Source organism: Metopolophium dirhodum, chromosome 1, assembly GCF_019925205.1.
Source record: "Metopolophium dirhodum isolate CAU chromosome 1, ASM1992520v1, whole genome shotgun sequence".
In the NCBI taxonomy this organism is placed as follows: Eukaryota; Metazoa; Arthropoda; class Insecta; order Hemiptera; family Aphididae; genus Metopolophium; species Metopolophium dirhodum.
In genome coordinates this window covers 61437615-61463825 of record NC_083560.1, presented here as the reverse complement: position 1 = coordinate 61463825, position 26211 = coordinate 61437615, and the positions used below count along the sequence as shown (strand labels likewise).

The window sequence follows — 26211 nt, the reverse complement described above, 5'->3', positions numbered from 1 at the left end:
TTCTAATTGAATAGGGAATAGGAACTACAAAGTACAAACAATACACACTGAGTGAATTTTACCAAAAAAAAAAAAAAATAGAGAAATAGATTTTTTCAAAGTCCAGTCCAGTCTCTCCAGTCTGTATATCAATTTAAAAAAAAACAGATTTTTCTTTTAATTTCCTTAGTTCTTTTTTTATTTTAGGATAACTTAACTATAACTAGGTAGTTAAAAAATTGCTTGACTTGCCCAGCTTTGAGGATAATAAACAATAGTATCGTGTTATTGTGTTCTCCTTTGCATTTTGGTGACGGTAAATCTCCGTTTCGTTTCGAACTTAAACGCGCTTTGTGTACAACAAACACCCTGTGCATTGATATTCCGACGACGTATAGTCACGTGCTGTATACCTATGGGGACATGTACATATATTTTTTCCGAATGACTATATATCTAACAAAGTCACGCATAACTTTACATTATTATTGTACACACGGATACACGTCACCTTGATTTATGGATTTATATAGTGTACCGTACCTAACCTATTACGACGATGAAACGAACTCGTAAGCAGATAAGGGCAAGATGTGTAAGTGTAAAAAAAAAACCGTCCTAAGGCTTTTATTTTATATTATACATTAATGTTATAGTTACTTTATTTTATATTTTAAATTTAGCTCAACCCTTTTAATAGGGCCTATTCAAAATGTCCGAAAAAACTTTGTATAGTTGTATTATTATAGGGTTGTATTCACCGGTAAAACACAATTGAGCATATTGAGTGAGTGATTGTCATATTCATAGGAGTAATAAGTTTGAATTGTACTTTTTTTGTAGAATTTCTAACATGCTCAAAATAGGTAATGTTTTGAATATTCACTCAATAAATTACAAAAATCTTATTTGAAAAAAAATATCAGTCAACGGTCAAAAGAATAGTTTGTATTTTCTATATCTAAAGTTAGGTAATTGTTTTTTTAGTATTATAATAATTAGATATAATATTATATAGCTACAGTTTAAAAATAGTAATAATAAATATGTTAATTTTGTCAAAATCAATAAACAATAATAACTTTTGTTTTAAAAATTAATTAGGTAATAGTAAATAGCTTATATTTAAATACTACAACGTAAGTTACAATTTTCAAAAATAATAATATAAAATATTTATTTAGCCACGTTTATTTCTAAATTAATTACATCTTTTAATAACGTAGTTTCAATACTATATCAATCAACACTGTTGACACATACAATATTCAGATAAAACTAATATTTATAAAAGTCCTATGAAATGATTTGATCAAGTGCAGTTCGAACATTACTTGGTTTTAACAAGAGTGAAATTCTAACATTATCTTTTTTGAACCTGAGTGCAGTTCAAACATCACCTGTTTTGGTAATTCCAACAGTTTGGATTAGGTTAGGAGTGCAGTAGTTTCTGTAGTAATCTATTTAGTTATTTACATCTGTTTATATTTGGTTATAAAGGGCCAAAGGTGTAAAAAGTAAATATAATTTGCTTCAAAATCAGTTGGTAGGACATAAGTCCCCATATAAAACTATATATTATAATAATGTCAAAAATAACAAATATAAAAAAAATATATATTAGGTATTTATACCAATATTAATACTTTATATGATAATACTACAGTTAATATTTAAATTATATTTCATGTGTTTAAAAATATTTAAAATAATAGGAAAGTACTATTTATCTAAAATATATCATAATTATGGGTAATAATAGCATCTGACATCTGGGATTTTGGCACTTTTGTCTAACGTTATATTCCATGAGATCTTAATGGTCAAAACCATTTTTTCTCCCGATGGCCGACATAAAACGTTCATATTTATTTCGACAGATGATTCTGTTTTATTTTATGTGTCTATATATTTGATACAATATAATATATTGCACCACATATACATGTAGCGAGTGTATTCCGAATATAACTTATATATGCCTCGATACCAGGAAAACTACCCTCAATGGTACCCCATACTGCGATATGGTATACATATTAAACATAATAACGCTAATAAATTATCGATAGAGTACATGGCATAAGGACTCTGAGCGTTTGTATATATATACAAAACCGATTTCGAAATCGTTAAAAATTATCGCCACGAGTGCACATAAAAATAATATACCCAACATACATCATATACATATATAATGACATCTATACACAGATGATACTAATACAATATATAATGCGTGTCCGTATATTCGGCCTAAGTATTATGTGGGGTGGAGGGAATCGGTCGTCGTATATCGATGTGTGTACATAAGACATGATAATATCATAAGATCATATTTTATGTACCTAAGCCGAGGTCGTTATACGTAGGCCTCAGGACGAGAGTTCGGCAATCGCGTCGAGGGCGAGTTCTACGAACGATACCACCCAGCGATAAAGTATTTAGGCACACGTGCAAAGGGTGAACATATTATAATACATACATATGTGTACTGTCGTCGTCATCGTCGTCTAACGACTACCTGGATATTTTAAAAAGACGCGAAATTGCGTATTTATAATATATATATATATATATATACACACCATAATAATATTATATAATACGTATTAATATTATATATTTATATATTGTACAGGTACATCGTTTGGCTGCAGTCAAAAACGTTCTATTGTTACCATACTACATATTGTACTTAGTGATGTATATAACGACGAGCGCATCGGATTTTTATTATATATATACTCTGCAGCAAATGGTATATCATACGCGTTGTTTTATATATATATATAAAAAAAAAATAATAATAATAATATTTGAACGTACTCGCCCCGTAACAAAATTTCGAAACAAGCATGTTTAATATTATTATAGCTATGCCTATTATATTTTATTATGTTGCGGTCCCCGCTGCGCCGCCGAGGACCTATATATATATATATTATTAAAACGTGCACCTGCAGCTGAAACACTCGCGCGGTCTTTCGAAACCTTTTTATATTGTGTGTCGGTCGTTTATATTTTAGTGTACGAAAAACTTACAAATTTAACATTCGCGCACCTAATATTGACTTCGGTAGAGGTATCTTGCAGTGTAATGGTACTATACTACGGGAAACATCCCTGTCCTCCCGGCCCCGTACGAAATGGGACTAAAAAAATTGATCCTGCCACCACTGTCCACTATAATATTATAATTATAATATATTATGCCAAACATCACACCGCAACGGTGTAAATTCGTCGACTAAACCGGTTGTCGTTCCGAAACGTTAGGCCGACTAATCAACAAGATATATAATAATATTGTAATAATAATTTACTATGGTATAATATGCATATTATGCAGAACACTGATCACTGATATAAAATCTATTTCGACTAGCCCCCATTTGTCCCCATTTGCAGTCGCGTGTTTGGATTGTAATATATAGAAAATAATTTCCAAATATATTATACTTGCCTGCTATAATAATAAAACGCTGTTGAGTATAGGTAATATTTTCATAAGCCAAACTCGTTTCCCCCCCTCAAACACCAGTTGAATCCCACAGAGAGGTTTTTAAATATTAATAAGTACCTATGCACCTATGTAGATGTATATAGTATATAATCTGGTATTCTGGTTGTTTATATAAAATGTGAATACCGGTACACGTGCAGTGTTCGGTTATAAACCTGATGCATATACCTGCAACATCACACGCGTGTTCGGATTTTGAAACGCATATAAATTATTATGTATGTTTTAATCTCTGTTGACTATTTTCTACATTATGTCCCTATAGTTTAAAATCGGACTTACGAATTAACATGTATTTATGCATAAAAAAAAAATACTAATAGTTAGATACAAGATTGCTTAATCAATTACCATTTAACGTCGATATATCTGTCCAAACAGAAAATTAATATCGAAGACCCGTTCTATAAGAAAAAAAGTAACAAATTGAACTTTTGTGTGCTCAAGTGAAATTTACGAAAGTGAAATAGCGGTGATGAACTAATATTGTTTGCTTAAAATGCATTGCATTCATCTCAGAACTCGTATATTCAACCGATTATGCGCGTATTGTCTTCATAATAATTCTATACACTATTCCTAAAAATATATAATGTGTGTAATAATAATTTTTTTGCGTGATTATCGTCTATAGGGTGATGACTATAATGGATTTAATGTATCATAATATATTTATTGTAAGATTGTGGTAGGTATTTTGATCAATTCAAAAATTCACCGCGGTAGTAAATTAATGTACACGACTTCACGCATAGTTTGCTAAAAATTCAACATTTAAGATTCTGAGCGAAGCGATGAATGTATTGGTTTTACAATGATGTGTGTTTTTTTTTTTTAATTTTTATTTATTTATTTATTTTTTTTTTTTTGTGCCGGTCATCACTTTTTATAGGACAGTAAAAGTGCTTGGATTTTCGTCAACAGTAACTTTTCTGATAGGAAAGTGAATCAAGTTGGTACTTTGGGGGGGTCAAAAGTAAAAATTTCTCAGTAGTTTTCAAAAGCGACGTGAAAAACAAAAGAAAAATTAAGGAAAACGGGAATTTTTACGCAAAATCTGTTTTTGAGAAAATCGATTTTGGTTTTTGGTGCAACTCTAAAACAAATGATCGTAGGTACATGAAATGTTGACTGAATGTTTATATAAGCATTTTCTATATACCATAACAAATTCCAAATATTTTGACTTATTTTGAGCTGTTTATGGACATTTTCAGTTTCCATTTTTTTTAGTTTTTTTTCTATAAATATCAATAAAATTTTATTTGTTGGTTAAAAAAGCTTGAAAATTTAGTAGAAGGCTCTTAGGTTATTGTTTCAAAGGCAGATGAAAAAATCAAAAATCCTTAGTCAAAGTTTTTATTTATAAGCATTTAAAGTTCAAATCTTGACAAAATATAGAAAAATCACGAAAATTAGCAAATTATTTTGAGTTGAGAATTCATAAAAATTTTTCTTTTTAAATCTAAGATTTGAAAATGTAATACAAGATTATTCATAAGTTTGTCTACCTTTAAAAAAAAAATGTCTACGAGAAAGTCAAATTAAATTTTTATGAGCGTTTGAAATTCATATTTTTACAACATTTGATATTCACTCGATTTCTCATGTAACGATTTTCTTATTTTGTTGTCATAAAAAACGTATGACTATAGATACTTGAAAATTTCACTGAATGTTTATATTAGAATTTTATATACACCATACAATTTTGAAAATAATTTGACTCTTTTTGAGCTGTTTACGAACATTGTCAGTTTTAATTTTTTTTAGTTTTTTTTCTATAAATATCAATAAAATTTTATTTATTGGGTAAAAAAACGTGAACATTTAATGCAAGGCTCCTGATATATTGTTACAACAATAGTTGAAAAATATTAAAACTACATAGGCACAATTTTTTTTTATAAGCATTTAAAATTCAAATTTTGACAAAATTTATCAAATTTATAATTTAGTAATTATTTTGTAGTTAAAAATTTATAAAATGTTCAACTTTTATTGCCAAGGCTCCACGTAAATAGGTTATTTATAAATTACTTAATTCACAATAATATCATCAAATATACTTGGTAATATCATAGGCTGACTGACCGTTTTCACTCAGAATCGTTTTTCTTATACAATGATATTATATCATTGAATTCAAATTTAACACCATCCATTACAGTGACCCACTTGTAATCTACTGTACAGCAGAGCGACATCCACTTACCCACCTTTTTAATTATTTTGATTCAAAGGTATTATACGATATTTACATTTTTTAACCATTTGATGGTTTGTAATTCTTTTTTTTGTAAACCTCGACAGTTCAAATCATTAACAAAAAAAATAATAACGTGGGTTGCAAAATAGATTAAGGCTCTACGTAAATTTGAATGCTTATAATAATAAATTATAATATAATATTCTCTAATTTGAACTGTTCAGTGAGAAATCACAAAATGTTCACGAAGAAAACTATTTTGAGTATTTTCCCACATATTATGCAAATTTTTACGTTAAGACGTAACGAAATACCGGCGTGACACAAATATCATGAAAACATAAACTTAGTTTCAGGAAATAGCAATAATAACTTATCGGTACTATTATTACTGGTAGAAAGAAAAAAGCCCATGGAAAAAAGCCCAGAAAAAAAAACCTAACGGAAAAAAGCCCAGAATTATAAATATAAATACAAATGTGAACACATGTATACTCTACTCTTAATTAGTAATCACCTTGTACCTATGACAAAATATACTAATATATCATAATGAAAATAATAATTAATTGTTAAGTGTATAAAATAAAAATATAAATATGAACACAATATTATGTATACGTCATGATGATAATATACTGTGTTATAAGTTATAAATCAAAAAACATAATTCTTAGGTGTATACATACTAAAATATTATCTGTTATCTAAATATATTATGCTACCACCTGCTTTGTATTAACTTAATATTATATTATTATTTATATAGTTGTGTAATTTTTGTATACACTTTAGTATGCATATACCTAAGACTTGTGTTTTGTGACTTATAACTTATAGTAGTATCTATATACCTAAGACATTATTACTACCTATATAATCTATAATGTATACAATTTCGTACCAAGGGCTTTTAATATGGCTATTATATATTATTATAATAACATTCGAGGAAATAGATGCAGAAAACGATTATGAACTAATGCACTATAAGTATACAAATATATAGACTCATTGAAGACGACGTCCTAACTTAACGTTATTTTTTGCTTTTCACATGTGTCGATAGGTACTCACGTTTTGAGATCAACATTCGAATACGAATGCGCTTTTAGACGTGGGCATGTGTGTGTGGGTCACTACTATGATAATAAATAATAATATTATTATGACGTATTATATACGATTTTATGTTTCTATTATATTGTAGAATCCGATGGTTGTGTAGGGACATTGTGCGATAATGACATGATAAATACACGCTGTACTCATAATATAAAGCTATCAATTTCTTATTAAAAAACGTGCCATAATATATGTAGATAACTTATTATATTATCGCCAAATAAACATAATTTTCTTAAACGTATCTACATAATATATTATGGCATTAATATTATTATGTTATGTGTGTACAATAATGACATATTCGTTCGGTCTGTGTACCTACTACTGTGCTAGCACTGCAGCTGCTGTTGCAGTCGACTAAATCGAGACACCTCCGCCTGCTCACCGCGACCCCACATCCTGCACGTCACTCCCGCGCCGCGCCACTCCTGCAGCTAGCCATATTATTACAGTTTCTTTAAAACTAAAATATTTACTACGCTCCTGCCGCAGGAAATTAAATCTACGACGACTACTAAAACACGCGCTGTATGTACGTATAATATGACACTGTTTTACACACGCACGGAAGGTCATCAACCGTTGTGCTGTACAATAATATTATTATTTACATTTTCCGACCAGCCGGTAAAAATAAACAAACGATAATAACTGAATATTTATATCGATTCGGCTAGGTAGGTATATCTATCTATTAATATTTTACGTATCACCTAATATGCATAATATAATATTAATATTACGCAATGTATGCGAATTCGACCGATCGATTTATCGCAAAAAAACCGCGGCTATTTGCTCATCGTAACCCCCGTTCAATAATAATATTATTATATTATTGTTACCTATTGACATTGAGTCGATGCGTTCAATAGTATTATTATTATGATGTTATAATAATTCAAAGGTACCTAATTGCGCCAATATACCCTACGTAATCATCAATATTGTAATAATTGGTTAATCGTTACTTTAATGGATATTAATGAATATTATATCAATATTTAGATCCAACGACCGTGTTGGATTTAGCGTTCAACTCGCAACGTTTTATTTCAGAAATTTCAGAAGTGATAATTGAAATATTGCCAAAGGTTCATACATTCGTACTTCAACAGTTGGCTGGCTTAATGAGTTCATTGATAAGTGATGACGTGTACAATAATATATTATGTATAATATTATTATAGGAATGAATAATATAGAATAAATTATTTATCTTATAATAATATAATATATTGTTGTTTGTTTTTTTGAATTTGTTTGATAAATACATTGATAAAATAACGTTATCCGAGAGTTGTAGTATATACATGCGTGTAAAGCCATTATAATTTGTGAACATCATAATTATTTTTTTCATTCGTCTTAATCATATTTTAAAGCCGTTCAGCGATTGATAAACTTTTTTTTTAAACAACCAAAGCGGCAAAGCGCGTGAATGATTTTAATATTATTTTTTCCGAATAGTATATTCTTAATTATTTTTTGAGATATAAACCTAATATACTTAATATAATATATTATATTATCATTAAAATAATATCATAACATCATTAATAATTATTTCTATATTCTATTAGTGGACGAGTTTTATCGTTTTTAATAAGAAATTGGTTTTTTCGTAAACGGCTTGCGTCATTATAACGGTGCATTGGTGTAAGCTAAACACATAATTTCATACAGCGTATTGTATTATTGCAATATTATTTTCGTAATCGCACACTAGGTGAACCATATTGAGTGAAGCGCCCTAGTAGTGTACCAATTTATAGGTATTATCTTTATAGATTAAGATCAGTGCAGGGACAAAGTGTGGGGAGTGAGCACGTACATTCCTACGGATTAACATTCTGAAGAAGAGTGTCATCTAATGCGACGGGTGCACAGGAATGGAAAACTTAAATTAAGACTGGTTAAATGTTTACAGATTTTTGTTTATTTTACGAAGGGGGTGTCAATCACTACATAGGGGTCTTAGTTTTGACCATACTGTTGTACAGTATCTCCGGTTAGATTATGTTCGAACGTGAGCTCTTTTTCTATCCATCCAAAACAGCCCAAATCGTTTCAAAAACCTGTAGGCGAAAAAGTGAAAAAAAGGTGGGTAAGTGGATGTCGCTCTGCTGTACAGTAGGTTACAAGTGGGTCACTGTAATGGATGGTGTTAAATTTGAATTCAATGATATAATATCATTGTATAAGAAAAACGATTCTGAGCGAAAACGGTCAGTCAGCCTATGATATTACCAAGTATATTTGATGATATTATTGTGAATAAAGTAATTTATATATAACCTATTTACGTGGAGCCTTGTTTTAAATTTTCAATCCTTAGCCATAAAAGTTAAACATTTTATAAATTTTTAACCACAAAATAATTAATAAATTATAAATTTGATAAATGTTGTCAAAATTTGAACTTTAAATGCTTATAAAAAAAAATTGTGCTTATGTATTTTTAATATTTTTCAACTGCTATTAAAACGATATATCAGGAGTCTAATATTAAATTTTCACGCTTTTTTACCCAACAAATAAAAATTTATTGATATTTATAGAAAAAAAAACTAAAAAAATTGAAAAATGACAATGTCCGTAAACAGCTCAAAAAGAGTCAAAATATTTTCAACATTTTATGGTGTATAGAAAATGCTAATATAAACATTCAGTGAAATTTTAAAGTATCTACAGTCATTCGTTTTTTAATTAAAATAAAATAAGAAAATTGTTACATAAGAAATCGAGTAAATATCAAATGTTGTAAAAATATAAATTTCAGACGCTCATAAAAATTTAATTTAAGTTTCTTCTAGACATTTTTTTTTTGATAAAGGTAGACAAACTTATGAGTAATCTTATATTACATTTTCAAATCTTAGATTTAAAAAGAAAAATTTTTATGAATTCTCAACTCAAAATAATTTGCTATTTTTCGTGATTTTTCCGTATTTTGTCAAAATTTGAACTTTAAATGCTTATAATTAAAAACTGTGACTAAGGATTTTTAATTTTTTTCATCTGCCTTTGAAACAATAACCTGGGAGCCTTCTATTAAATTTTCAAGCTTTTTTACTCAACAGATAAAATTTTATTGATATTTATAGAAAAAAAAACTAAAAAAATTTAAAACTAACAATGGCCGTAAACAGCTCAAAAAGAGTCAAAATATTTTGTAAATTTTATGGTGTATAGAAAATGCAAATATAAACAACCAGTGAAAATTTCATGCATCTACGGTCATTTGTTTTAGAGTTACACCAATAACCAAAATCGATTTTGTTAAAAATCGATTTTGCGTAAAAATTCCCGTTTTTCCTTAATTTTTCTTTTGTTTTTCACATCGCTTTTGAAAACTACTGGGAAATTAAAATTTTGACCTCCCCAATGCACCAACGATATTCACTTTCCCATCGAACAAGATACTGAAGTCGAAAATCGGAGCATTATTTCGACTACTTATCGTGTACACAGACACAAAAATAAAAAAATAAAAAAAAAAATAAAAAAAAAAATAAAAAAAAAAACACACATCATTGTAAAATCAATACATTCATCGTTTCACTCAGAATCTAAAAATGTATGACAAACTGCAAATCAGTATAATATTTATTTCACGATTAATCTGATTCAACGGTGGAATTCAGTTGAAAAAAAATCGTAGATTTAGGTATAGCTGGAAGTTGAGATTTCTAAATAAAATGGCTAGGTACAAAATGACCGAGTTTCTACCAATGTTTTTAGTAGAAAATTCAAAATTGCAATAATTTCCACGATAAATTAAAAAATAATCTAAGACATCCACACGATCATACAGTTTTGTATATTCAGAAGATATTCGAGCATCGAGTGCGACAGTAGGTTTAACATAGATAAACACGTATATTTAATTACTCGCATTTTATGGCTCTACGGACGATTTTATGGACGTACTTCAACATCTGATTACTATGCATTAACATAAAATAAATAATATATTATACGATGATATAATAAATTATTGTGAAATTTATAATCACGATAAGGCCCAATTATAACTATTACACGAGTCTACGATTATATTTTTCACAATAAAATATAATAATCATTTAAGGATATTGCAGGCAGGCGCTGTGGGACGTTCTTCAAATAAATAAACATTGTACTAATATAATATAAAACTAGAAGACAAATATAAAATAGATGAGTTGAAATTAAAGTTACATAGTCTATTACGTTTTGAGCGCACTGATTAAAATTTCTGCGCACACATGTAGCGTCGTAGTAATAAAATATACGGATATACGAGTATATAGACGGCCATAATATGTGAACAACTTAATGTCTGTAGGGTCTCGAACGCACGATATCGCGTCAAGTAAGAATTCTTAAAAAAAGATTTTAATTCTTACGAGTCACGAGACACACGAGGGGACAGGATATTATTTCGACGCGATCCCGCCGTGGTCTATATATAGTACACACGAAAATACGGTTCGTTCATATTTTAAAAGTTCGTAGTGTAATGCATATAGACGGCATATATTATGTATAAGGACGGCCTTAGACCGATTCTATAATATAGTTTACACACACATATTATATTATAATACACTTATGTGTGTATACGTGCGGAAGAATTACAATATCGTAAAAGTTTTTTCTCTTTATATTCCGCGTGCTCTGTTTCCTGTAGCAGACTATATTATTTTATTATTATATATCTACCGTATCTGAGGTCCATGTTGTTACACGACAGCTCACAAGTGTACAACGCGTGTTGTATATTATTATTTTTACCACATTGATGGACGTGGCGCGTATAAAATAAAAACTTCTGCCCGGGCCTATATATTGTGCCTCACGCGCGTATATATATATACCGTCCATTATTATCTAAACATAGCAATAAATAAATCAGAAACCATCCTATATCGCTTGTATATAGGTGGTAATAATATTACGCTCTTGTTCGCCGAACTCGTAATAGAAATAGATTGTTTTTGGGTGAGATTTTTTGTTCCTCGTTAAGAGTCCCGAATCGACCACGGCGAGTACTGCTATTATATACCCTCGACGGTCACTATAACCGACGCAGTACACGACTGCATCGTTACGCTGCAACAGCATTATCATAATATTAATACAAAGGTTGGTCACCTACGATCCATAATACATTATAATATAGTACGTTTACATAGCGTATGATTTAAAAAAGTTTGTCGCGATGACCACTGCCGCCACCGTAGGGTTTATCGTCGGCTTATTATTGAAGACATCGGTCGCAGTCCAACAGAACGTCTCATTTCTGAATGGACTTCCGGAAAACTTCACGTCGGATGGCGCCATCGACGTGCAGTACACGTCGTGCAAAGTAATCACCGACCGTATCGTGGCCACCGCCGAGGGAAAGTTTTCACGTTTTTGTCACGGAATTTGCAACATAAGTATAATATATAAACCTTCACAATTTTTATCCATTATACATACCTCGATACCTCTTCATTCGAACGACGATATTATAATTTATCTTAAGTTTAAATTTATTTTTATAATACGATAATTCTATAGTTGCTTTCAGTGAGAAAGTCAGTACCAAAAATACGACTATTAATATTATTATTATTATTATTTTACCTTATCTGCTAAAATAATATTCACTATATATTATTTCGTAACACTACTGCGGGGTTAAAACGAAGCGAAAAATAACATTATAGGTATCATTATATTATTGTACAAGCTGGCACGTATAATTAAAATAGTAATTACTGTAATCTAACCGTCGAGCTATGTTTGACGTTAAATATAATGAAAATAAACATACGGATATTCTTCACACGTCGGCTCAATCTGTGTTTTAAATTTAAAAAAACGATTCTCTTACTATATTAGTCAAAACTGTATTTAAACATTCTCTTTCGACATTCAACGGAAAACATAATGTGTGGTTAATTTATTTTTAAAAAGTAAGTTCCTTGACCACTTAACATACCTAATATTATACTTTAATATGCAGGCTGACCTTCGCATGAAAAATGTTATATTTTATTAGTTTATTAATTATATTTTATAGCATAAAAACAGTTTTACATATATTATGTACCTAGCTCAACAATTGGATTACAATTTTTTCTAACTTTTAATTGTAGGTATACTTTCGTATAGATTTATTGTATGTAAAAATAAATACAATGCAAGTTTGTGCACGCGCAATAGTTATAAAACATGTTTGATCAAATATTAAGTATGACAATATGGGACAAATAATTATAATTGTAGACGACATATGTATACTATAGCCCTACAGCGCTTTTCTTACCTTTTCGGGGGGCGTACATGTGTCTCGATTTTTAACATTAGTTATCCAGTATTGTCATATATAGTATTTGATTATATTATATCATAACATTTGTAACTGACGATTAAAGATTATAAATTGTAATTTCAGACGAGACAAACGCAAGGCTGCATCGCATCGAAACTTTGTTAACAGCAGATGCGGAAAATATAAAACAACGATTGTTTTATATGGAACGTGTTTTGTTGAACGGACAAACCATAAGGTGCATTACAAAATATTAAATATCGACAAAAAATACAACGATATATTATAGGCACAGTTATTTGTATAAGTCTTAACATAGGTCGATATTGGACACATGTCTCGCTCGTACAAACGCAAACTAATAATATTGAATTTGATTAAAAAAATCTATACATAAATTACAAGCAAACTCGTATTTTTACCAGTAACACAGCATCATTTTTTTCTCATCGTTATTTTTACAACACTTTTTTACAATTTAATTAGGAGCGCTGTCACTTTAACAGTTTAATGTCACATTTCCAACGGAAATGTACCGGACTCATAAACAAATTACGGTCAATTTGGTATCATTTTTTATTGACCATCAATTGTTTTAATTACCTACATATATTTTTTTTTATTAAATATTTGAAGCTATATTATTTAATACTTAAAGGGCATTGCTCACTGATGGCTATACGCTTACCAAACCCCCCGGGGGTACTGTCGGGCCACGCTAACCCCACTGGGCTTTGCCTTGGTAACCATGGTCTCCCTTTATATCTTGAAATATAATAACTGTCATTTAAAATATTTAATAATAATAAATTATACTGATTATACTAATTATATTGAATCGCGGCCCGTCGATAAATGTTCTGTAAATTTGATATTTTCAGCAAAACCGGTGAAGGTGACGCGGTGGACACAGGGAGACTCCGAGAGATCGGTACGTACAACGGCACAGTGTCCACCACCGAAGATGGCCCCGCAGCCGGCGGTGGTCGGCCACGGAGCCCGACCACCGCGTTCGTCTACTACTGGCGCGTGGACGCGTTCTGGCGACTGTCGTTCTCACCGGACGGCCTGGCCCGCAGCCCGCCGTTTTACGTGTCGCCCCGCAGCTACCGGATCTCTCTGACCGTCCACTCAGACGTGACGGCCCGGACCGTCCGCGTGGCCGCAGTGCCGGCCGCCGGCGAGTACGACGCTCAGCTCAGGTGGCCGTTCGCGCACCGTCTCCGGCTCAGCGTACTCGACCAGACGGACGTCGGGCCCGAGGACATCATGTCCCGCGTCTGGGACGACGTCCGGTGCGCCGCCACACCACCGGCGCCGCCGACATCGCATCAGAACCCGCAGCACTACCGCCAGAACCAGCCCACCCCGGAAGTCGTCTGCGCGTCCATGGAGTTCCGGCATGACGTGCTGACGTACAGGCGTTACGCAGCCGGTGACGCGCTCGTCGTCAAGCTGACGGTGTTCTTGCAGCAGTAGCCGCGCACGTGGACGTCCGATCCCTGTGGTTCATATCCACCACCACAACCACCACCCTACCCATCCATTGCCGTTTTTTTGTTTTATTTTTTTCGACCTCGATCCGCGTGACAGTTCCACCCGACTGAGACATTTTTTTACAATTCACAGTTTGTACCCTATGTACCCCATCATCTATACCCTATATTATATAACAATAGTGCCCCGTTTATACACCTATATCATCGACTTAATCTGGGTTCACAGCTACGAAGCTGTATATCATGTCGTGTGCCTTTTATCGTATTCTGATTGGCTGTCAAAACCGTGGTATCGTTTATTAACTATACATGATCTATCCGGAAATTCCATAGTTGGGCCACACTCGACTATATTAGACACGGCATGAATGCAGACTTTCACTTCAGTTTGTCAAATAAATTGGTCATAATATCCCAACATATCCCAATATGCGATCTACCTAGTACCTATTACCACCGTTTCGTGTACTAGTGTATTGGTGTGTGTTCTACTAATAATAGTTGACTATATACTTGGTATATCCATGCATCATTATGATTTTAACATTATTTATTATTTTAAACCACATATATAGGTATATACAGTATACCCTAAATACATTTTATTTTTAAATCTCTCAGTGATACACATTTAGTCTTTACATTTCATGTAGTGTTAATATTATGAAATCAATGATATTATATTATATTTATGACTTACAGAGATAACAACAGTCTTGTTGGTCTAGTGTAGTTTGTGGTGTATGGTTGCGAGTTACTTTCAATCTACTTTTTAAAATTACTGTAAAAAATAATGTATTCTTAAAGTTTAATATGTTTTAAGCGAGGAATCAAATATCAAACAGTTATAAATAATAATTATACCTACACGTTTTTTTATTTTATTAACATTAAAATCATAATTTTTACCTTAACAATTATTTATTTTACGTAAAATCGCTTATAATAATCTTATAGAATGTGTATTGTAAACTGCATTATAAATTACCACCTATAATTTTATTATTATTACGGTGGACCACACATTTTTGTTGGTGGACCGACTATTGGGAGATAGCCAATTAATAAACAGGTATAATAATGTGGTATATATTATATATATATATATGATCGCTGAAATGAATATAATATAATATTATACAAAACGTTCTATCAAGATACGATTTCTATATACATCTATCGATCGAACAAAACGCCCAGTAGAATGTGCTGATATATGCTCACCAGAATGTTTAGAAAAAAGTGACTATTAAATCTTTATTGACTTTCATACTGTATATCATATTAAATAGTAGACTACCCAAGATGTCCGGTAGTCTAATATTATAATAATTAGCACGGGTTTTTCGAATTTTTTCAGTTCACACCCTATTATGCATGTACATTGTACAACCTATTATTATTGCAATAAAAACAAAAACTATGTAACTATATCGACAGATATTTGAATTTATTTAGGTTATCTCTAATTCAGTGTCTACTTCTTGCAGTGTTTGTGTAGGTATTTGATTATGCGCCTAGTATGATTATTATTTTTTGTTTTTAACATCCTCTTTTCGACACGAGGGTGAACAGTCTTTTTGGAGGGAATTGAGGACTGAAAGCACGTAACCACCGTGGTATACATATTATACTTCGGGACGAACCATGATACAAAAAAGCACGAACCAGCCCTTATTTTAGATTGTTGCCGGGAAAGTTGCGTGGTATTATGTGTCAATTTCATCTTAGTGATTGTGCCACGGAGACCATTCCGTATTACTGGTTTTCTGTAGGTACAGCATTTCCGTTGATGTGTATCATATAAGACTATATCGTTAATGAATTGACTTAACTGCGCCGTTATAAGGTAAAATTATAAAATAAATCATTCATCGAAGATTTTCACCAAAGCTTCCGATCATTTACAACTTAGGTGTACCTATAATGAATTAAAAATATTTTAAATTGATCAAAAATGATTTTTTTGTTGCATACTTAAGCATTTTTTTTATAGAACACCCCGACGATTCCTACCTATAGTAAATGTATGGTTATAACTTATAATACATAGCTGTTATAAAGTTTAGTTTTAACGCATTTCTCGACTTTCGGTCTCCAGCGGAAAGCGAGCCCCTTTCCTGCACAGATAAGTAATATAATATGTTTTTTTTTATTTCCGGGGCTCCTCTCTGTAGCTGCATTAGTAGGTACCTATAGTTTTGATTATCGACCCTTCAACGTTATTAAATGAGCACATATTTTTTCTAGTGAATACGATACCACTTAGCAAACTATGTACACTGTACACATTATACACACTCGTTTAGTGTAATAATATAGGTTTTATAAGTAATACTCGAAATATTTGAGTGCTTTCAAAAGACCGTCGGAAAACATCGACGGGGAACCGCTTTATTGTGTACACTGTACTAATAATAATAATATGATATTATATATTACAATAGTATAATTCAGATGTGAGCTCCAGGGTTTTATATTTAGGGTGTAGAAATTTTGCAATAAACGCTGCGTGTCCCTATTACACTTTACTGCTCTTGATTTCCAATTAATAATTTTCAGTGAGTGACTCAGCGGTGAATATCATTGATTGTATAAATGTTATACAAATATATAAGTCTCGAGATAGTCTCTTATACACAGAGAAGTGCGAATAATATAGTCACTATAGTAAATTCAATGCACTATAATATACTGACTAATAATAATACAATATTATAGTGCATTGAGTTATCTAATCATTTTTTATAAACTAGTTTAATTTAATTTTACTTTATAACATAATATAGTAGTAGGTACCACCCTTTAATTAAAATAAGTAAGTACTTTATCTGGGTATTATAAAATATCGTATAGTTTTGATTTAGACTCATAAATTCAAATACAATTGTGTTGATATTACAAATGCCTGCAATGTGCAAGTACCTAAATTTAACCTGATAATTTGGGATAGGCCATGGAACCAGATCTCCTTCCTTTTATAGGTACGTCACTGAACATATTTATCTAAATATCGTATAGTATTTATTTAAAAAATAGACCATACAAAAACCATGTGTACAAAATCCCTTTTCTGCAATGCATTATATAGATATCTAAAATCAAATTTGGAATTTTGCAATCGATAACTATGTATAGTGTATATAAAATATTGATAAAGATACCAATACAAAATGTATTTTAGTAATATTGATAATCGATCTGCAAAAATCTGTCATTAATCTTTTCTTTTCGACAAAAGGGCGTTTAATGCATCGAACGCTGCAGGTCTCTAGTATGACAATATTATAATATACCTAGTACCTACTACCTACAACCTACATATTTTAACCTATACATTTTTTATTGTAAAAACTAATGCGTACAAGTTGCACACAGTCACATATTCAAATATATTTGTACTACCTATGGTACTATGCACACCGAGTATGTAGATGTAACTACTACGCAGTGGCAGTAAAGAATACCACACACGTGGACGAGGGACTGTTGTTTTTTTTTCCATCAAGTGTAAACCTAACCTAGTTAGGTTAGCAAGCATATTGTAATGAAAAATACTGCGTTCTGTAATAAATAATAGTATACATGCTGATATTTATTTAGGTATAAATGTATAATATAATGCTTGGCGCTTGCTATACATTTATAGGTACCTATATAAGTAGCTAGGTAGGTACGTGCTGTCATTCACTTTGTACAGCGCGTTATTACTTATTTCATGTAATATGTATGAAGTACATGTATCGTTTTATTAATGAAATTAGTTGTTAGTACCTAGTTGTATTATCATACGCTATATTATATACGCGCTGGACTTAATATTTTGACACTGCTTGAATTTATTATTAATAAAAAAATGTTCGATGTTTCTGTTTTTAGTTAATTAAATAAATATTGATAAAATAAATGCATGATTGGTTAAAATGTGATTTGAAAAACTAATTTCATAAGCGTATATCGCATATATAAATGTGAACTAAAAATTAACAAAATTACAAAATAAAAATATTTTTTTCTTAAATATACCTCCTTACTTAATATAATATTGAGGGCGTCGACACGGTGTGTTCTTTAGTGCAAAAACATGTCTTACATAGGAAAAACTATCGCATGCCATGTAGAATAGTCAAATTTCGTTAGTTTTTTTAATTTAAAATAAGAGAACATTTTTCAGGTTGGATCAAAGCCCGATTTTCAAAATTATAATTATAAAAGATAAAATATGCGTTTGAATAATGCACAATATATTTTGTGCCCCCCCCCCCCCCCTAAAAAAGTATCGAGCTGTAGAGTAGTGGAAAAGTATTATAACTAAGGTAGTAACTAAAATATAAAATATAATTTTCAAATCGTATAGAATTTCGGATAATTAGAAAAACCGACACCCTTAAAACTACTGGTAAGTTATCAGTAGTTAAGTAGTTTTAAGATTGTGATAACAGACAATGGATATCTTATTGGCTATTGCGTGATTATCTTTGTGTTATACTCATGCGTCTCAAACATATATAATAACGTAGGTACCTATATCAGTTTCATGAAAGATACAAACGGATCAAATACATGAGACAGCTAATTATTATTATTATTACCAATGTGCAATCACATTCCAGTAACTCCAATCTTAGTCGCTGTATAAATATGTTGGAGGTATTAACGATAAACACATTTGGTTTTAATTTCTGGTAACAACACAGTTGAATTAATATATTATATACACATTATATTATAACCACAACTATACCAACAGGTTGAACTTGAAGAAAATTGCATGCCGTGATAGGTAATTCAAACCCTGTGCGTGCGTGTGAAAACATTTAAGTCCATTTAAATGTGTATAAGTATTGTATATTATGTGTTAAACACGATAATAAGGTAGGTATTTAAATTTACTTTTAAGAATTATTCATTACCTACAGGCTACAAGCTTACTACATATTATTATTTATTATAATTTATAATATACCTTTATTATATATGTTACAGTAAAAATACGAATGCCTGGTAAATCCTAGGTTTCACCGACCGTTGTTAGTGCTAATTTTCGGGCATTTACAGATTGATTTCGGTAAAATCTATACCTATATAGAGTCCAAAAATTAGTTTAGTCGAACCCTGCTTCATTTTCTAGTTTGGACTATTACCAACGAAATTTGGTAAATATTAGAATTTACAATCAGTGTTGGTAAAATTCTGAATATTTTTACTAATTTTATTTTCTGATATTTTTTCCCTTGCTTTATTTTCTTATATAATTAAAATATTATAATATGTTTACTTAAAAAAATTAAAATATCTATTTAAGTATATTAGGTGGGTAGGTACTATAAATTTACTACTAATAGTAGGTTTAATAGATAAATACTTATTTCATTATTTATATACATATAACTTTTAAATAATATTTTTGAACCATAAAAAGAACATGATATATATGATTTATTATTTATAATTTATATAGGCATGTAGCCACGTAATTATGATGAGTAATTTAATATTAAAACAGTTGGAACATATTTGCTTACCATTTTATCGTATAGGTATAAAAAAAAATTATAATAAATGAATAATTAGTAGATTTACAGAAGACAATTTATTTTTAGATTATTTTTGTCAATTACAGCACTTGTGGATGAATAAAATTCCTAATAAAAAAATATTTAGCACGGAATTTTGCTTATTAAACATACCAGGAATAATTCAGTGATAAAAAAAATGAATAACAATCAACACAAATATCGTTAAGAAGACGTCGACGTGTTGACTCTGTCTTATACTGATGCCTAACATCGACAATTTTACGTTAAGAATATTCCATTTTACTATATTATTATTTTTAACATTAGAGTAAGACAAACTTGTTATTATAAAATTTAATGGTCAGAATATTATCCAAGATTCTATTTTGGCTTATTTTGTTGATATGTTAATATTTTAATTATCAATAATTTTAAAATGCTCATAAGTGGCTTCAAAATTAGAATATAATTTTAATCCTATAGGTATAGGGGCCCGGGCCCCAACTAATATTCTTATCTTTAAATTTTATAATAGGTTAAATGTTGATTCACTATAATTTTAAAAACAACTTATCAGAATTAATTTTTTTTTAACGAATAATGTGTCTTGTTATGCGTTAATATTTAATAAGACATCACAGAGACAACTTCTACGACGTCTCTGGTACGACGTCTTCCTATACCCCATAAACCATAACTTTGAATGCGCGTTTTAAAAAATATGTTTTACTCAAGATCGTACGCATCGACAGCAGCTTGTTGTACTATACTTTGAGCATTAAATTCACATCCCCCATTATAAAACAACTGTATTTTTAGGTTTTACTGTTCATAATAATTTATAATATTAACATATCGACTAAAAAGGATATCACTGTAAAAATGTATTTTTTTAGACAAATGATTATTATTTTGTTTGGTTCAAGTGTGGTGTTCATTGTAGCTGTGGCAAGGTCGTTTGCGTACCTTCCTATATTGGCGGCGTTATAATATGTTATTATTTGCGTGTGTGGACACTTGACTGCGAGTGTCACTCAACAAGTAGGGTAGGTAGGTATAAGTGTCATATTGGTCGGTCGTTTTTGACATTAATTGGAATCCATAAGTTACGACAATCAACATTATATTGACATATTGTCATAGCAGGGAGGTACAATTCGAATTTTGAACGAAACGCACGCGGATCGACCGATAATTTATTATGTAACGGTGTTTTTAATACGACGTCACAGCGATTACAGCATAATATCGTACGAACAACACGATAATAATACCTTTATCATTATTATTACAAGCCAATGGTGGGACATTCGTGGTATATATCTCGCGTCGCAGGGCCGGCGACACTGCGCGCCGCAGCTTCGCGCGGGAAAATCGATTATTTTCTCCGTCCTACCGTCGGGGTGGGCGCGATAAACGGTCCGGCGGCGGCGGCGGCGGCGCTCTCGCACGGCGATGGTGGCGGCGACCGGCACACTGCGACTGACGGACACCCAGCGAATATGATATTATTATCGTCGTTATGATATTATTATGCTTTTAGCAGCCGAAGAAAACGAGGAAAACGATACGGACGTTAGCTTTGAGATCGCGCCGGACGTAAGTAGGTACGTATAATATATACTGTAATATAACAATATAATGTAGAGCTGGTTTAATAATATCATAATAGTATTTTGAAATTACGCGCACGGCTATTATATAGCAGGATGGCACGGCAATCGATCGTGAGTTTGTTCTCCGCGGAAACAGTTTGGCGCGCGGATAATAATAATATTATTATAATATTATATTAATCGTATCACGACGTAGGTACTACGTAAACGACTACGGAATCGTCCGAGGCCAGCAAATCCGTCGGAGTCGTCTGATGCCCCGCGAACGGTATCGACACGGCGATATGACGACGAGCGAATGTAAACAATTTATTTTAATAATATCACGTCCGATATACACACGTTCAATCAAATAATATTCCATCATCGTTTCGTAGAAAATTGTCGATCACAGCGCTGTACCGCGAATTATTACAGCGGGAATGTCGATGATTTTCGTTTTTCATTCTTTCGGATTTGATCTGTAATAAATGAAATAATAATAATATATTTTTTTTCGTGTCCGATTCAATGACCGCGGTCTAGAAAATAGCACCTACCCGGCACCCGCTAAAGTGTTTTCAACATGTACCTATTATAATATACGCACCGGACCAATTTATATCGTAGGTACACGACGCGCACGTCTTAAGATGTTTTTACTGTAGTTCTACTGGCACATAATATATCACTCGGAGTAAAAAATAGTAAAACGACAGTTTCCCTGAATTTTAAGAATCTGAGCTCACCTATTTATATAACATTTTCTATACATAAACTATAATTTTGAATAGTGTTATTATAGTTATTACTTATAGAGTTCAAACGTCTTGAAACTCAGTCTGTAGGTACCTATCTATTTTATACGTCATATAAATATATAATTTATATATACAATATCTTACATTCGGCATCGATTGCAGTAAAGTACGATATTGTTTTTTTTTTGTGTGAAAGTTGCCCGAGGTTATAAAACTCATTGAGACTTGAGAGGCACCTCCACGGCTCTACTCCGCGGGGAACGATGTCTATAGTATTTTTGTTGCTGTTCTAATGGAAACACATTAGTTTTATAAATCAAATGTGATATTTTGTTCAATTAATTTCTATAAACAAGTGTTTTTTACGTTTGCCGGATATTTACAAGCATTTCAACAATATTGGTTACACTTATTTATAGTCTATAGACTATGTATCTTATATTTTGAAATAATTGATTACCAAAATTGTTATTTTTGACAGCCAAGTTCAGTGTTCCTTTCAAGTGTTTAAGTTTACAACGAAATTAATGTTTTTGCAGTATATATTGGTCGCCAGTGAAGTGGTGGAGAGGCCCACGTGTCCAAACAACGTGGTATTGAATTCAAATATACAGTGTGGGTTTGGCTCATTCTCGGTATGAGTATACTCAGCACCACTTCTTCAAAACGACCACCAAAGAAACAATGGCAAAATTAAAGACATTTTAGAGCACAATCACGTACTTCTGGAAAAATCGTGAACAATAATTCCAATCAACGAGAACGGCACTATAAGACTTAGTTGGTACTATTCATCTACCATCGGTAGGTAGCAATATAATCCGGTTATCGGTCATAACATTAGTATACCGTCTTTATTTCCGTGTTGCATATCAGATGACAGCTGACTCCGTAAAATTATGTAAACTTATCGTCCCTCGGAAATAATCTCTCACTCCCTCTTTGCAAAACCATTTTTCTTTGAGCACCTAATTAAGTACCTATACTACAGAGTAATGTATAAACTACAATCCTGAAATTTAAGTTATGTAGGTATATATTTTGTATTAATTATTCATTTAATTTGATTTAAGTACCGTGTACACGACATTTATTCGGTACCTACTGGCTTATTTTTGAATCTAATGACTAATCTGTGTCTCAATAACAAATAATAATATATAATATAATATGTGTTATTCATAAGATACACAGGTGCCGGTTGTTTTTGTATTTTTCTTTCTTCTGTTTCACGTCAATTTATTGATTGTTATCGGGACCGTCGTATTCGTATATCGATAATGCGCATAAATAATTTCGTGCAGCGCCGTCCGGACAAAAAGTCGAAAAGTTCATCAGACTTCTTGTAGGTAACGCAATATTAAAATTATTTAAAATGGACGGCGTTAAACGAATACGTAGCATAATGTACCTATGTATGATGGCACGGTACGAATGGTCCGAATTATAATGATAAGTAGTTTATATAATATGTATCAGCTCTATAGCACAAACTATATTATAATGTACTATGTAAATATAATATTATGCGTTGTGAAATCTACTGGTTTTCAATAATGAGGAATATTTGGGATTCAGCGATGTCATGATATCTCACGTAAAGTGATGGCCGAATACATCATAATATTACGTCCCTATATGCATCCGATATCAATACGATAGAACGATACCAGATTATGTAATAATAATAATAATAATAATAATAATAATAATAATAATAATAATATGTAGTAGGCATACGCACGCCTAATCATAAAATTATCATTTTTGTCTTAAATATAGTCGTAGTCGTAATCGTCATATTTAACTCACTTCAGATTACATATTCGAGAATTCGTTATTACTTTTAACAATAAAAAGCAATATAATGCAATACAAGACCGTGTGTCTGTCCTCAGACAAACGTGTTCTTTCATATTATAGATATTATTATTGTGTAACACAACGGATAACCGCAATAATATAATATATATGTGAAGAATTCACCGTACCTATACTAACGCCAGTATAATATAATATACATATTATGTGATATAAAATTTACATTATGTACTAAATTATAGTAGGCGATGAATGGACATTTAGTAAAATTATCACCCCGCAAATAGCTTGACGAATAATCCATGTCGTGAATAACTATAATATTGTAATATAAGTTTGTTTCGTTTGCGCATGCGTAATTATTTTAATTATTATAATTTCTGTTTTTAAATGAAATGTTTAATTAAAAGAAAAAAGGGACAACTCTATTAACAAACACGAATATATTATTATACATTCACTTCGACCACCACATATTTTATTAAGCTAAAATGTTAATGTGTACTGTCATATAAAACACACAATAATCCACTCTATATCTATATCAGTTTAATTATATTTTGTTTATTTCAGTGACACGAATCGAATAAACAAAAAACATGAAGCGGCAGAACGTGCGTACACTGTCCCTAGTAGTTTGCACATTCACATACTTGCTAGTAGGTGCTGCGGTATTCGATGCATTAGAATCGGAAACCGAGAGAAAAAGATGGAATCACCTTCTAGGTAAAAACCCGTTGTTTATCTAAGAGTTTAAATTTACAAATTGATTGAAGGCTAAACCATGATGTTAAATTAAAATAAAAAAGTTGAACATAAAATACAACTGGAAAAGTCGCACTGCTGGTTGTATATCCCGTATAGTATCGATTTAGAGTATGCTCATCATTGAGTAGGTATATTATAATAATATTACAAAATGTAAATGTTAAATTTGAATTCAATGATACATAATTGCATACAATAATCTATTCTAAGCTAAGACATTGTGACAGTCTCTATTATTATACCTACTAACAATATTTTATTAATAATTGATTAGGGAGCGGATGTTTATGCATTTATCATATTTTTTAATAACATCTAAATTAATGCGGAGTAAGATAGAAATTTGTTTCATCGCCTAAGGAATTCAAATTTACCAATTTAATTTTGCATATTTTTACATATTTGTTCGATTTTTACTTGATTGATCATATTTTTATATTCATCATGCTTTTAGTGCATATTTGAGGTTTTTCGTAATATACTAATATATTAACGGACTCGACACGCATAATTAATAGTTCAAAATGTCTCGACGGCAGCGGTGGCGGCGGGAATAGCCGGTTTTCACCCGCGGGTTCTTCTAGACATGTTATCGGATAACAGAAGAAAATTTACTTTTGATAATTTAAAGAAAACATTGATTATCTAGTCCAATGCCCAATTTCTAGGTATGTTTTCAAATCATTTAATGCTTAGTTAGTACTTGGTTTCTAATATCTACACATGTATATGCATATTATTTTCAGATTAACAAACAATTCACGAACAGTTCTTTTTAAAATTTTAATTTTAAGAATAACAATTTTATACCTATATATTTTAATTTTTTAATAAACAAAATAGGTTCTAAATAAAAATTTTATTGATGCATATTTTTATACTTTTTAGAGCATAATTGCATGCATATTTTTAAATTTTTTGGAGCATAAACATCCGTTCCCTAGTTATAATCTTTTGATGTAGTAAAAATTCTTGGATATTTAACTTCAATATATTTTCTGGTAGGTAGAAAAATGAATCTAGTTGGTATTTTGGGTGGTCAAAAGTGAACAATTCCCAGTAATTTTCTTAATAATGGAAAATAAAAAAAAATGATGAA

The 26211-nt window shown here is 31.1% G+C and overlaps 2 protein-coding genes across 4 annotated transcripts in view; both read left to right on the top strand.

Annotated features, from left to right (window-relative positions):
• The first annotated feature begins 11891 nt into the window (after positions 1-11891).
• On the top strand, positions 11892-16048 carry LOC132934967 (uncharacterized). The gene is made up of 3 exons (XM_061001406.1): positions 11892-12268; positions 13273-13387; positions 14031-16048. The coding sequence occupies exons 1-3, from the start codon at positions 12049-12051 to the stop codon at positions 14626-14628; spliced, it is 933 nt and encodes a 310-aa protein (XP_060857389.1). The 5' UTR covers positions 11892-12048; the 3' UTR covers positions 14629-16048.
• Positions 16049-21575: 5527 nt separating this feature from the next.
• The window catches only part of LOC132934951 (two pore potassium channel protein sup-9-like), a 96192-nt gene continuing 91556 nt past the window's right edge, over positions 21576-26211 (top strand). Inside the window, exons 1-3 of one of the 3 annotated variants that reach the window (XM_061001387.1) lie at positions 21576-21774; positions 23063-23327; positions 24918-25070. In XM_061001387.1, coding sequence (XP_060857370.1) covers positions 24944-25070 — 127 coding nt within the window. In that variant the 5' untranslated portion in view covers positions 21576-21774; positions 23063-23327; positions 24918-24943. The remainder of the gene's footprint in view (positions 21775-23062; positions 23328-24917; positions 25071-26211) is intronic. The other 2 variants (XM_061001386.1, XM_061001385.1) reach the window with 2 other exon arrangements.

Coding starts and splice junctions, on each gene's coding strand:
- LOC132934967 (XM_061001406.1), top strand. CDS start 12,049: ATGACCACTGCCGCCACCGTAGGGTTTATCGTCGGCTTATTATTGAAG. Junction 12,269..13,272: donor TCACGGAATTTGCAACATAA/GTATAATATATA, acceptor TTGTAATTTCAG/ACGAGACAAACGCAAGGCTG. Junction 13,388..14,030: donor TTGAACGGACAAACCATAAG/GTGCATTACAAA, acceptor TGATATTTTCAG/CAAAACCGGTGAAGGTGACG.